Genomic DNA, 14,229 nt, shown 5'->3' with positions numbered 1-14,229 from the left:
ACCACACTACTTGGCGTGTTCCCATAGCCAGCATAATAGTGTCCCCATACCCAACATAATAGGAGAATGTAAGAAGTAAAAACCACTTACGATGGTAAATTAATGAAGTTATTTTATATGGACTAAAATACAAAGAAAACTTAAGGTTGGGGTTAGAAATGAAATATCAAATATCAAGTGGATTGAAAACGAATTTAATGATTTTATGAAAATTGAATTGATAGCCAGTCAATTTAAAGTTCAATTACTACTAGGGATGAGCATCGGAAGCGGGTACCTGCCTTCGAAACCGGAACCGCCTCGGGACTGCCGGTTTTGGAACCGGAACCGCCTACCGCCTAAGGCGGTTCCGGTTCTGGTTCCTAAAGTCTAGGAACCGCTTTAAGCGGTTCCGGTTCCAATTCTCATGTTTACAAAACCGATACCCGCTGGATACCCGCCGGTTCCGGTTCTAATACCGGGTACCCGGAACCGGCGGTTAACCGGAACCGGTACCGACGGGTACCCGCCTTTTTCTTAAAAAATATATAGATATTAAATTTTTATATTTTGTTAATTATGTTTTAAAAAACAGGGCAATAGAACTTATACCTAATTTCCTTACCTTAGTCGTTTTTAGGGTTCATTCTAAAAAAAACACGCCGACACCATAGCCTCTCTTTTTCTCGTCTCTCTCCCTTGTCAAACGAGTCATCGTTTATTCAATTGAAGCTTCAATCGCTCCCGTTACCGATCGTTCTGTTCAATCGAAGGTTCAATCAGTAGGCTCAATCGATCGTTTTGTTCCCGTTACCGATCATTCGTTCAGCCGATCGTTCAATCAGTAAGCTTCAATCAAGACTCTCCGTTGCCAACACCGAGCGATCTAACAGGTATTGAGTTCTTTTCCCTCTAGATTTCAAGTTTTTCCATCCCTAATTCCATATATTACTCTTTAACCCAAAATCCTTCTTTTATTGTGATCGTTGTTGTTGAGTTTGACATTTGGGGATAGTTTTTAGTTATTGAATTTCACTTTTGGGGTAATTTTGCAGATTGGGGTTGCGAAATGGCCATACACTCGATTTTTGTGTGGTTTGTAGATGAAGTGGAATTTACTACTCTTAAGCCTTAAACCCTAGAATTTCATAAGCGTCTCTTCTCACAATTTCGATCGTCTCATTATTGTCTCTTCCATCTCGCTCTTAGCTCTGTCGCTGCTACTCTATATTCAGGTAAATGTTACTTCCTTTCTGTAGACCTTCCTCTGTAAATCTATGACAATCATGCTTGTGCCTTTTGTTTTCTCGCTTTCCTTTGACCAGTTTCTAAATATTTCATGAAGGCCACCATAAGCAACAAGAAGCTCTGGGAGCTTATCTACCTTTTACTCATCGGCATTGTTATTAGTGATAAATTGTTTAACATACAAGTTGGATAGGGTTTGAAGCTCTGATGATAATATCGGTGCACTGAATTTCACATGTTTCATCGATTTTACCTAAAAATAGTGTGCAAAACCTTTCACAATCAAGAAGGCAGATTTACTATTCTCACAAAGTATCTGAAAGATTTTGTGAATGGTGAACGTGAAGCGGTGAATCATGTCATTTGTCATTGGTTTACATTCCACTTCATCTACAAACCACACAAAAATATACAAAGGAATAGAATAGAATTGAATTCCATTCCAATTATCGTTTCCAGATTATTCTTATTCCAATTCCTTGGAAAGAATTCACTTCCTAACCAAACTCCCTCTAATAGTAAATAGTCCCATCAATTTGAAATCAGTCTTTTTCTTTCTACTTTCTAATCAGTGGATTTGGTTGTTTAATTAACTAGCGATTCTTGTAAGCAATTCACGGATTTCATACCATGCCAGATGAAGAATTGTTTTACTTTTATCAATTAAATTAAGTTTTTGTTTTGTAGGTGAATTCATATAACTCTTAAAGGATGGTTGAAACGTTGTTTGAAGATATATTTAGGGTTGATCAGCTTGACCCTGATGGCAAGAAATTTGACAAAGGTATTCTTCACTCCCATCATCATCATCATCATCATCCTCCTCCCATTCTCCTTCTCTTGAATCCAATTGAAAAGTAGCTTGGAATATTGGTAGTTCAAGAAAGTAACCATAGTAAATTACTGTTATATCCTTTCAATAAGAAGTTAGTATCTGAATATGTTTGTTGGTTTTTTTTTTGAAATAGTTAATCGTATTGAAGCAAGAAGCGATCAATTTGATATGTACATGCAGCTGGATGTGAATACAGATGTTTATCCTATGCATGTTGGTGAGAAATTTATGATGGTTCTAGCAACTACCTTGAACTTGGATGGAACTCCTGACAGTGGATTCTTTTCTCCTGTAATCTCAACACTTTGACTTTTTTTTTTTTGGGTTTTGACTTTTGATGATAAAAGAATAATTTGATATTGAGTTTAAATTTAATCCATTATCTTGAATTGCACATACTTTTTATTTCAGGGTGGGCGAAAGTCGCTTGCTGACAAGTTTGACTATGTGATGCATGGAAAGTTGTATAGGATCAATGAAGAAGGTTCAGGAGCTAATGTTAAAGCGTATGTTGAGTCATATTACTATTTTGCCCTTTATCCAGTTTATGAAATTTGATCTCAAGTGTCGACTGCTCTTGTTTTTTCAGGGACATTTATGTCTCATTTGGTGGTTTATTGATGTTGTTGAGGGGTGACCCTTCGATTGCAGCTAAGTTTGAGCTTGATCAGAGGCTATTCATCCTCATGAGGAAGGTAAAAAGCCTTTTTTGATATCTTTTTATAACTGTTTTCAATGATGAGGGCATTCTCGTCTTTTTGGTTGGGACAAAACTTACATAATTTGATCTATATTAGTGTATAATGAGTAATAAGTATAATTTTGGTATTGCAGGTGGACAAGGCTTAGTTGTTCAACATATATCTCAATCAGGATGATACCAAAGTAATGAGAATTAATAAATAAAAATCAGATGTAAAATATGTTGACAATTTTAACTTCTCATACATTGTATGTTTACCCTTTGAAGTGAAGATATTTGTCATATCACTTAAAGCATAGGTTATTTTTCAAGTATTTTTCACTTTCAATAAATGTTTATTGTCTATGCGCATACATGATTAAGAAATAACACTTAGGTGTGTTTGGTTCATTGGATTTTGGAGGAATTGAAATTGCATTTGGTTGACAAAATCAAAAGAATTAGGATTTTTTAGATTCCATGAAATTCCATGTCCGAAATATCATAAAATAAATCAATATTTTTTTTTAATTAATTTCTCTATTGTAACATTTGATTATTATAGATTTTAGTAAACTTTTTTATTTAAATTATAAATAATTGCACCACGTTAAATAACTATTAATTGTAAATAATTAACGTATTTGTTAAAAAGATATAAAACAATTGTTGATATTTATTTAAAACTATCTTTAAACGAGTATTACTATTCGTTAACATAGAATAATTTCAATAAATAATTCGACAGAATCAAAAGACAAGTGACATTACACTCATATGATGCTGTAAGAATAAAAAAATATGGAAAATCTCTTTTTTTACTTGGAGCTTAAAAAAGTCATTTTTTTAAAGATATTTTAGTCAGTTTTTTGGGGTTTTCTATTAAAGTTTTTTCATTTAATAGGCTCAAAGTTTGCAACATGCCTAAGCTGAATTATGAACAAATTTCGTTCACCCTCTATTTTTCATATTACGTGTAAGGTTGTTAATTAAACAAAGACTTGATCAAATGGCAGTTTACATCTCTCCTCATATGCTTCCACCACAAGAGTCTCGATTCTTTCTCTGTCTGTAAATTCCTCTCTGACTTACACTTGTAGAAAACACAACATCTTACTCTCACAAGTAATATCAACACATTTCCAACCTTCACCTTTTTCCCTATTTTCTAAAAATTTCCCTTATTTTGTCCCAAATCCAGCTCAAACCCATGACATTTAATCAATAAAACAGGTTCAAGAGGAGTATGTTTTGAATGTCTTGAAATTTGTGTTTAAAACATCATCAAAATCAGCTTTTAATCGTTTTGTTTTTTGATAGATTTGATTGAATGTGAGTGAAGAACTAATCTTTGATTTGATTTTGTGATCTGGGTAGTCAATCTTTTTCTCAATAAATTATGAGGGAAGGGAGATTAGGGTTTGTAATATGTGTTTTGTTGTTGATTTGTGAGTCTACATTGGGTAGATTTGTGGTTGAGAAGAACAGTTTGAGGGTGACGTCACCTCAGAATCTAAAAGATACATATGAATGTGCAATTGGTAATTTTGGTGTTCCTCAGTATGGAGGAACATTAGCTGGAGCTGTTCTTTATCCAAAAGCCAATCAAAGGGCTTGCAGGAGTTTCTCTGATGATGTTTCCTTCAAATTCAAATCTGGCGCTGGCCTTCCTGTTTTCCTTCTTGTTGATCGAGGCGGTAAATTTACGTTTTTACCCTTTTGCTCGATTTTATTATTCTTTATCATGCAAAAAATTCATTAGCATTGTAAAAGTAGAATCAATGTGATTCATTTTATTATAATAAGGATTTGAACAAAAAACAATAACGTCATACTAGATCTGCAAAATAGTGTATTAGATAGAAAACAAACAAGGTTTGAATGTAAAATAGAAGTTAAGGTAGATTAGTGTAAGACATATATGAATAATGAATGTTCTATGAAGTGTCATGAATTACCAAAATCTACAAGATAAAAAAGAAAATATTTGATCTTAAAAAATGCAGTTTGTCTATTTTTTTTTCATTCGCATGATCAGTCCAAAATTAAAACTTCCATACAAATTTGCTCCTCGTGGTATCCCAAAAAGTACAAATTTGGTCGTTTGAGTTAACTACCATCTAAACAAAATGACTCAAACTGCATTTTTTGGATACCACAAATACCAAATCTACAGGGAAGTTTCAATTTTGGTCTGATCATGCGAATGAAAAAAATGGATTCAAACTATACTTTTTGTACTATCATAGGGACCAATTTTGTAATTTACTCATATAGTATAATAATTTCCCTTTATAAGTTACAATTTAGAAAACATGTGGTAAACCATAATCACACCTATTCTTGACAACTTGCTAACAAACAAATAGGAAAAATGCAAAAAATAACAATATATCTTAGTCTAGCTACCAATATCTATAGTTTATTATATTTCTTATCCAAAATAACAATATACTTATATTTCTTTACCATGATAGTAATATACCTTTTTGTTAAAGGCATGGAACTAGCAAGAAGCAACATAATTACAATTTGGTACAAAATAGGCATTGTACTTTATTTATTACACATTGCTATTATTGGTAAATAACTTATAAATATATTGTTATGGGTAAAAAAGTAAATTTGATTATTTACTGTATGGCAGACTGTTATTTTACGTTAAAGGCATGGAACGCACAGAGAGCCGGAGCCGCCGCTATTCTCGTCGCCGATGACAGGCCTGAGCCTCTGATCACCATGGACACACCAGAAGAAGAAAGTGCACGTTTCAATTACTTACAGAACATCTCCATCCCTTCAGCCCTCATAAGTCAATCACTTGGGGAAGCGATAAAACGAGCCCTAGAAAAGCCAGAAATGGTAAAAGTAAACCTCGATTGGAGAGAAGCTCTTCCTCACCCCGATGATCGAGTTGAATACGAATTTTGGACGAACAGCAACGATGAATGTGGGCCGAAATGCGATAGTCAAAAGAATTTTCTAAAAGATTTCAAAGGAGTCGCTCAAATTTTAGAGAAGAAAGGGTATACGCAATTCACACCACATTACATCACTTGGTATTGTCCTGAAGCTTTCATTTTGAGTAAACAGTGTAAGTCTCAGTGTATCAACCATGGAAGATATTGTGCTCCTGATCCTGAAGAGGATTTCGCTCGAGGGTACGATGGGAAAGATGTTGTTATCCAGAATTTAAGACAGGCGTGCTTCTTTAAAGTCGCTAATGAATCTGGAAAACCATGGTTATGGTGGGATTATGTCACAGATTTTGCTATTCGTTGTCCCATGAAAGAAGAGAAGTACAATAAAGAATGTGCAGAAGAAGTAATCAAATCACTTGGTGAGTTTTCAAAACGTTCTCTGACCTTATTATGTGTAAAGAAATATTAGTATATTGGGTAAAAAGAGTAAACTACATTATTATTTCCCTATTAATCTCAACATACTTGTTGCATGATATATAATTTATTGTTATATATTGTGTTCAAGACATTAATTTGAGATCTCTCAGGGGCTGATCTGAACAAAATAAATGAATGTGTGGGTGATACAAAAGCAGATAAGGAGAACCCAGTGCTCAAGGCTGAGCAGGAAGCACAGGTGTTCATCATATAAATATTTTTTTTTTCCTTTTTTTTTTTTTTAATATAATTCACATATTCTTCTAATTTATGTTAATTATTAACTTTGTAATTTTACAGATAGGTAAAGGTCCACGTGGAGACGTGACAATATTGCCAACTCTCATAATAAATAACAGACAGTTTCGAGGTATGTGAAAATTATGTTAAAATAAAAATTTGTACCCTAAATTACATTGACAATTTTATTTATTTATTTTATTTTTTGCTTTAGGTAAGCTTGATAAAGGAACTGTTTTGAAGGCCATTTGTTCAGGATTTGAGGAGACAACTGAGCCAGTTATTTGTTTAAGAGAAGGTCAGTTCTATATTCATTATTATTTGTATTATTATCTCTCTAATTTCACAAATATAATAATGTTGTGTGTGTGTGTGTGTGTGTGTTAATTTCAGGAATAGAAACAAATGAGTGTATGGAAAACAATGGTGGATGCTGGATGGACAAAACTTTAAATATCACAGCATGCAGGGTACATAGAGTTTTTTTGACATGCTATTTTTTGTGGTTTTTGTAAATGTTTTGAAAAATCTTATCCTATTTAGTTAAATTTCATGTTTTTTGTTGAATTGGTTGGTGTAGGATACTTTCAGGGGGAGAGTTTGTCAATGCCCGATTGTTCAGGGTGTAAAGTTTTTTGGTGATGGTTATAAACACTGTGAAGGTAATTAATTTGTATAGTATGTGTGCACATATTTTGTCCATGTGGTTTTGATCCTCTGTGTTGCAGCTTCGGGAGCTTTACCGTGTGATCTTAACAATGGAGGCTGTTGGAAAGATACCCAGCAAGGCAGGACTTATTCCGCTTGCATTGTTAGTACTCTCTCTCTCTCTCTCTCTCTCTCTATATATATATATATATATATATATATATATATATATATATATATATATTGTGTGTGTGTGTGTGATTATATATTGAAATATATCACTTTTGTGTACATTTTTTGTCTTTTGGTTATATTAAATATTTGATTTTTCTTTTTGTGTTTTAAAAAAAAAAAAAATCTGTTGTAGGATGATCATACAGAGGGTTGCAAGTGTCCACCAGGATTCAGAGGGGATGGAGTAAAAAATTGTGAAGGTATTATCACTTTTATTAGAAATTAAAACTACAAATTCCCATAAAAAAATCCAACAATTTAATTTTGACATTTACTATTTATGTTTCAAGACATTGATGAATGTGAAGAGAAGACAGCTTGTCAATGTCCCAACTGCAAATGCAAGAACACATGGGGTAGTTACGACTGTAAATGTGGTGGCAATATGCTTTACATTAGAGAACACGACACGTGTATAAGTGAGTGTTCTTGTTTGTTTAAGTTATTAAATTTCTAACCTAGTACTCTCCAAAATATCTACATTTTTTAATGTTGTTACTTGTATTTTGGAATAATTAACAAATTGATAACTAGGTAAAGATGCTATATCGGGAGTGGGTTGGGGATTTATGTGGGTCATCATTCTTGGTATGGCAGTTGCTGGAGTTGCTGGATATGCCTTCTATAAATACAGAATTCGGGTACAATTTTTTATTTTATTTTTAATTAATTGAATTTGACATAACATATAGAGAAAATTGAAAACATTTATAAACAAAAGATACAAATAGAAAACCAACAAGTGTAGTTAAGATCTTAGGATGATATTTTTGTATTGCAGACATACATGGATTCTGAGATCCGGGCTATCATGGCACAATACATGCCATTGGACAATCAAGCTGAAATTGCAGTTCACGCATCACATGGGAACGTGTAAAAGAAAACAAAAAAGAAAAACAATTTGTGAAAAGTTGGCACATTGATCCGAAACCAACATCTATGTGGTTAAAGAAGTGTACTATTTATTTTATTACACATCTACAGAATTTTCACTAATCTACACACCGGATCATCCCCAGGGTTGTTTGTAAGTTTAGATATAGATTTCTTTTAGTTTATTAGAATAATAAATGTGGTCGACTTTGTTGATGATGCAAGATGTATGACAAGTCGATGGTTAAATCATGGAAGAGTTTAGAATGGTATTATTGCATTTGTTTCCAGAATGTTTCCCCTTTGGGTTCAAAATGAATACATGAAAATATTCTTGCCCATTACAAAATTAGTTTCTTTACTTACTTGTGCATTACTTAATGTTGTTTGCGAACTTAATGTTGTTTGCAAGAATCGGATATCATGGAGACTCATGGCCTAGTCCTAGGGGACACTGATAGAAACAAGTAAGTTATATATCAGAGAGTTTTAATTGCCCAAGAGATGTAAAACAAATGTAAACCGCATCAACTGAGTGGATCATGTCAATTCGCCCCAAGGCCCACGTGGGAGGTCAATTGCGGAACATTATTTATATTTTCGGTGGTCCAGGCTTTGAATCCTTGACCTTCTATGTGAAATTCCACACCTCAATCACTAGACTCATATCGTGGGCGCAAAAGAACATGTAATGGTATATATATATATATATATATATATATATATATATATATATATATATATATATATATATATATATAGTTGGTTCGCTATAGTTGCAATACGAGGACAACCCAAGAACAACAAATGCAATTCAATCCAAAGAATGATGTTCACCAACAATGGCCAAATAATGCCCAAAATGCAATATTTCAAATAACAATATTCCAACATCGCCAACACATAGGAATCACCGATATTCAACGATAATCAATAAGTACAAGTAGAGAGACGGAGATTGAGGTACTAAAACCAAATTTTTTGTGGAAAACCCAAAACAGGAAAAACCATGAATGATAGAGAACACCGAGAAAGTTCACCAAACATACAATGAAGTTACAATGCATGAATGAGGAAATTACAAGTATTCTAGATTGATTTCAAGGCATAAACATGACAGAGATACCAAAGAGTGGTAATTCACTATGAAGTTGTCAAAACCTTCCATAGAGTTTTCTCGACGCATGCTGAAGTTTCCCTAAACCATGCAAAGAGTTTCACTGTAACGATCCAGATTTTTTAACATCTAATCTAAGAGAAATATTAGAGTTTTATCTCTAATGTGGAATTCTACCAAAATTAATACACTTTAAATCTCAGGCAATCACGAGTTTACAATAAAAATCTTACATACAAATTGAAACAACAAAGAAAGTACACAAGTAACAACCTATTATCTATTTCTTGTCATTGTGCTCCTGTCTTCTCCTCTAGTACCACGATTGTAGTATGTTGCTACCTGAACCTTCAAAACATAAAATATCTACTACATTAGACAAATATGTTTGGTGAGTTACACATGTCAAACATACTTGACTTTTATAAACCTTATATAACGATATTCATTATGCCTAGTTACATAATCACAATTAAGTTAGGACTGAGAGTTATTCACCAACATTTTAGTTAAGAGGTTTTTTGTGAGACGTTATCGTTAGTTGGTTTAAACACTTAGCCAACCCACACTATTGTAACTGTTAATCTTCGGAGCGAGATACATATGTACAGATCTTTACAGGGTTGACATCCCCACCTGTGGTTGCTAGCTACAACTCTCGACCGATCAATCGAAGCGGGTGATAGGTGTGATAGGTGTCTACAATTTTTACTACAACATCCAATGAAGCGTTGTAGGGTTTGAGGAGTATTTAACCATCATTATGGACCAAGTGCCCTTATCCTTTTAGCCTCCATGTCCCTCAGTTGTTCTTGGAAAACCCTAGCCCCCATGAGTGAGAGTGAGAGCCTTAAAGTGTGTCTTTGGTGTGTTAGAGTCAAAGGAAGTGCATCAAGAAGCTTTGGAACGTGAAGGAAGGCTTGGATATGGATTTTTGGCTTCCTTCTTCACCATCCAAAGGTATAAAGCTCAAACCTTTTTGGTTGTTTTTCTTGATCTCTTGTTGGGTTCTTTATTCTTCTTTCTTGGTCCCAAATGCTCCATTTTGAACATGGCATGTTCTGGATGATTTGAGTTGTCCTTTCAGACCCTTAGAGGGATCCTTAATCATAAAAATGAGGTCCTAATGGCTAGAAGTGTCCCATGCATTTGGTAGGAAGGTCTTAATGGGCTAAGATCTTGTATTAAGAACTTTTGAAGTCTAAAGTCATAAAGTTGGAAACTTTATAACTCTAAGGTGCATTTGGACCATGGATCTGAAGTTTGGGCTTAAGTGCTTAAGGCATTAAGCACTTATTGAAGTTTGAACTCTACGGAGGTACGCCCCACATAGAAAGGAGTACGCCCCATATATGCGGTCAACTCCCCCATTTCCAGTCAATGCGAGGCTCGCGTACGCCCTGCATAACTTCGGGGTACGTCCAACATACGACTTCTGTTGGGCTTTCGCGAGTTGGGCTTCGGATTTGGACCATCTATGGGCTAGTTTGGCTTGGGCCCTTAATGGAATTTATGAGTAGGAGTATTCTAGGCCAGTTAGGGAAATGGATCTTTGGATGAGGTCTATTAGGGATTTGGGCCCAATTTAGAAAATTGGGCCAATTATGGACCTTATATATTTGGACCTTTTTGGATCAAGGTTTGGACTTGGGCTTTGGCTCAGTTAAGGAAGAGTTAATGGACAATTATGGGCCAAGATATTTGAGGTTATAATCCGATTATTAATTAGTGGTTTATTTATTATGATAGTTCGAGGCTTTCGTAAGCTAGCGGTCGGAGGTTCTGCTTGACACGCCAGTGTGAGGTGAGTTTTCCTCACTGTACTTATGGGTTAAAGGCACCAATAACTGAAATTTTTGGATGGTTATCCTGGTAGATAGAATGTTGTCGTGTTCTTATGATCTGTTGGATTTGTATCCTGGTAGATAGGATGATGATATGCTTATTGATATGTATGATCTGTGCTTGCCTGTTAATTGAATATGTAGTTATGAGTTATGTATATGTCGACATATATGTGTGGTTGGGTTGAGGTTGTCCTGCTTTCTGCTGTAGGCCAACATACCTAGGGCGGTCCGGATAGACTGAAGGCTCGCAAGGCGTCCAGTCAGGCTGAAGGCCCAGTGAGCGGCTCAGTGAAGGCGTCGATACTATTCGTTTCAAGATGTTCGATGACATGATTCTAACTTTAACTGATGTTCGGTATATTCCTATGATGAAGAGAAATATCATCTCCTTGAGCGTCTTCAACAACAAGGGTTACAATTTTTCAGCTGGAGGTAATTTTTTGAAGATCACAAAAGGTTCTCGAGTTGTGATTAAATCCTATTTGAGGAAGACTAATGGTCTTTACTATGCTCATACCACAACGATTACAAGTTTTCTAAAACTGTGTTTTCTACGAGTCCTCAGCTGGTTCAACCTTGCAAACCCAAAACGGTGACATTCAATAATTTGGTTTTGACAAAGCCGACTCCGACAACCAAATTTAAACTTTTTTAAATTATGTTGGTATTTCAAATTAAGTCCTTAGGGACTTTTGAACACTATGTATTTCATCTGATTCCAACTGTTGTGGGATTGAATCTTTTAGCCTAAGATTGTTTAAACTATGGGGTATGTGATTGTATTCATGCGATAGTCATATGGCACCAATGGAGGGTTGTTTGGTAGTTAATGGTAGGACGGATGAGTTGTGCAGGGTCAGTCGGCCAGTTGTGAGATATTTAGCCTTCCTCTAGGAGTGAGGATTGAGTGCTTGCCTATGCTCTATGTACACTGTTAGGGTGCTGTGATGATCCTTGAGACAAATATGGATAGGTGTGGAAGGTAGTTTGGGCTCGTACTACTAAAAGCACAAGACCCATACGCGTATCAAGGAAGTTACAAATCCCTAGGGTTTTGTTGGTAGTTGGTTTTCCATTGTTGCACAGAATGTGTAACATCCAGAGTTTCGAGTCCAAAAAAAATTGTTTTTAATTAAGTAATTTATAAAAATCGTTTACTGAAAACATTGTCGATATCATATCCATCCATAAGCCATCATAAACATGTCTCAAAAACAAACATCAAATAGTAATAAAAACAAGAGTACAATCCCAGAACACTTAATGCGGAAATCATGTGTGTGTGTGATGCGTTGCTACGCCGCCGGCTCCTTTCCCTTGGATGAAGCGGTACCTGAAACCAAAATTGAAACTGTAAGCACAAAGCTTAGTGAGTTACCCCATCATACCACATACTATACAATCATACATGCTGCCCGTCAATTATGGGGTGCCCGACCTACCCATGTCAAGCCATTCCGGGGTGCTGACTACCCGTGTCAAGCCATTCTGGGGTGCTAACTACCCATGTCAAGCCATTTTGGGGTGCTGACTACCCATGTCAGACCATTCTGGGGTGCCTGCCTACCCTCCGATCTATCTCACTCAGTCACGAAGACTATTTCATCCCCTACTACTATCACATAACAATCTAACATAACATGATGTCAGACATATATGGGGGGTCCGACCTACCCTTCGGTCCTAACAACCGATCGGGGGACTATTCCCCTCCTAATACCACTATCATATAGAACGTAGCATACTGGCACATAGAACATATCAAGTAATAGCAAACCAGAGAATTATCACAAAGACAGTCATCTCAATTGTAACCAACTACTAGTGGGTTGGCCTTGGTGCCTTAGCCCCACTTTTACTGGAGGGTAACTCACCTCATAAACTGCGTGTTGAATCTCGCAGAGGAAATCTCTAACAGCTGCTCCGATGACTCCCGACTATCAGAGACACAAAACACTCAATCAGAGTCTATAACACTACTTAGGGTAAAATGACCGTTTTACCCTTTAGTCCAATTGGGACATACTTAAGTCCCGATTCTAGCTTATCAATCCTAACTCTCTTATGGATCATTAAGGATTTCATAAGGGCCCACTCATTGTCCAATTTCTGATTTAGACCTTATTTCCCCAAATGGGCCAAAAATTCCCAAGTCCAATATAATAATCCTCAAGCGCCCAATCTTGGACCAAAAAGGCCCAATACTCAAGTTTCTTATTCCTAAGTCCAAAATGATTCTTCTCAATGGGCCATGGGGACCAAAAGTCCATACCCATCCTCTTAGGGCCCAAAAGCCCAATTTTCCCAATCTGCATACGTATGCACGGCGTACCCGGCATGTACGCCCAGCGTATGCTGGCCTTCACCAAGACGGGGAGTTTGACCCAGTACGCGTGGCGTACCAAGGAGTACGCCCAACGTACTGACCAGCTTCTTTGGGACTTTATTCATGACTTAATCCGTTAAGTCTTTACGTCCAAACTGCAGATCCCAGTCCTTTTAGAACTCCTAAACCATAAAGTCACGAACTTTATGTGCTTGCATGCAAAGTTGGGGTAAAAATATGATTTTGGTCCATTATTCCAACTTTAAGACCATCTAGCCCTTGCATGGTTTTGGCTTAACCACCAAGATCCGATTTTTATGATCCTAGGTGCTTCTAAGAGTCCAAAAGGACATCTCTTAAGCTTTAGAACCAACAATACTCAAACACTCCCAACAATGGGGGTCCAAAAAGGACATAAAAACCCCAAATAAACAAATCTAAGCATACAATGGTCAAGTATGGAGCTTGATACCTGAAAAGAGTCATAAATGGTGTCAATCCTCTGGATCTACAAGCTCTTGGTGGATCCTTGCTTCTTCTTCAAGCTCCTTTCTTATTTTCTCACTAAAATAACACACAAACACTCTCAAATGGCTTCTAGAACACAAAGGCACACAAAGGGAGCTAGGGTTTTCACGGTGGCTAGGTAAGAGTTAAGGGAGGCTGAACGAACAGGGGTTATGTTCTTTATATAGGGAGCAAACTATAATTTTTAGGGTTTAAGGATCTGCACACGTACGTTGGGTGTACGTGCTTGGCCTCCGCACTTCCTTTCCACGAGTATGTTGGGTGTACA

At 36.0% G+C, this 14,229-nt stretch overlaps 2 protein-coding genes across 3 annotated transcripts; both read left to right on the top strand.

The window, feature by feature from the left end:
• Window positions 1-617: 617 nt before the first annotated feature.
• On the top strand, window positions 618-3,076 carry LOC145074355 (DNA-directed RNA polymerases II and V subunit 8A-like). 2 transcript variants are annotated; one of them, XM_079020746.1, is made up of 7 exons: window positions 618-872; window positions 1,035-1,214; window positions 1,915-2,011; window positions 2,196-2,353; window positions 2,474-2,568; window positions 2,652-2,757; window positions 2,897-3,076. In XM_079020746.1, the coding sequence occupies exons 3-7, from the start codon at window positions 1,939-1,941 to the stop codon at window positions 2,909-2,911; spliced, it is 447 nt and encodes a 148-aa protein (XP_078876872.1). In that variant the 5' UTR covers window positions 618-872; window positions 1,035-1,214; window positions 1,915-1,938; the 3' UTR covers window positions 2,912-3,076. The 2 variants fall into 2 exon arrangements, with proteins under 2 accessions (XP_078876872.1, XP_078876873.1); XM_079020747.1 differs by lacking the exons at window positions 618-872; window positions 1,035-1,214 and adding an exon at window positions 1,736-1,832.
• Window positions 3,077-3,662: 586 nt separating this feature from the next.
• Window positions 3,663-8,492, top strand: LOC145073538 (vacuolar-sorting receptor 2-like). Its single transcript, XM_079020083.1, has 12 exons — window positions 3,663-4,441; window positions 5,392-6,084; window positions 6,256-6,344; window positions 6,446-6,515; window positions 6,600-6,683; window positions 6,779-6,855; window positions 6,966-7,047; window positions 7,114-7,196; window positions 7,401-7,467; window positions 7,558-7,686; window positions 7,802-7,908; window positions 8,049-8,492. Exons 1-12 carry the CDS (start codon window positions 4,144-4,146, stop codon window positions 8,145-8,147), a joined length of 1,878 nt encoding a protein of 625 aa, XP_078876209.1. The 5' UTR covers window positions 3,663-4,143; the 3' UTR covers window positions 8,148-8,492.
• The last annotated feature ends 5,737 nt before the right edge of the window (window positions 8,493-14,229 follow it).

This window comes from Lactuca serriola, chromosome 9 (genome assembly GCF_051521515.1).
Source record: "Lactuca serriola cultivar US96UC23 chromosome 9, Lser_US96UC23_V15, whole genome shotgun sequence".
Classification (NCBI taxonomy): Eukaryota; Viridiplantae; Streptophyta; class Magnoliopsida; order Asterales; family Asteraceae; genus Lactuca; species Lactuca serriola.
Note: the sequence above shows the minus strand (reverse complement) of the source record. Positions and strands in the feature narration are given on the sequence as shown.

Bases quoted from the DNA above. Each gene is read 5' to 3' on its own strand.
- LOC145073538 (XM_079020083.1), top strand. From the start codon at position 4,144: ATGAGGGAAGGGAGATTAGGGTTTGTAATATGTGTTTTGTTGTTGATT. The intron at 6,085-6,255 runs GTGAGTTTTCAA...GAGATCTCTCAG, and splicing joins AGAAGTAATCAAATCACTTG to GGGCTGATCTGAACAAAATA. The intron at 6,345-6,445 runs GTGTTCATCATA...GTAATTTTACAG, and splicing joins AGGCTGAGCAGGAAGCACAG to ATAGGTAAAGGTCCACGTGG.
- LOC145074355 (XM_079020746.1), top strand. From the start codon at position 1,939: ATGGTTGAAACGTTGTTTGAAGATATATTTAGGGTTGATCAGCTTGAC. The intron at 2,012-2,195 runs GTATTCTTCACT...TTTTTGAAATAG, and splicing joins TGGCAAGAAATTTGACAAAG to TTAATCGTATTGAAGCAAGA. The intron at 2,569-2,651 runs GTATGTTGAGTC...TTGTTTTTTCAG, and splicing joins TCAGGAGCTAATGTTAAAGC to GGACATTTATGTCTCATTTG.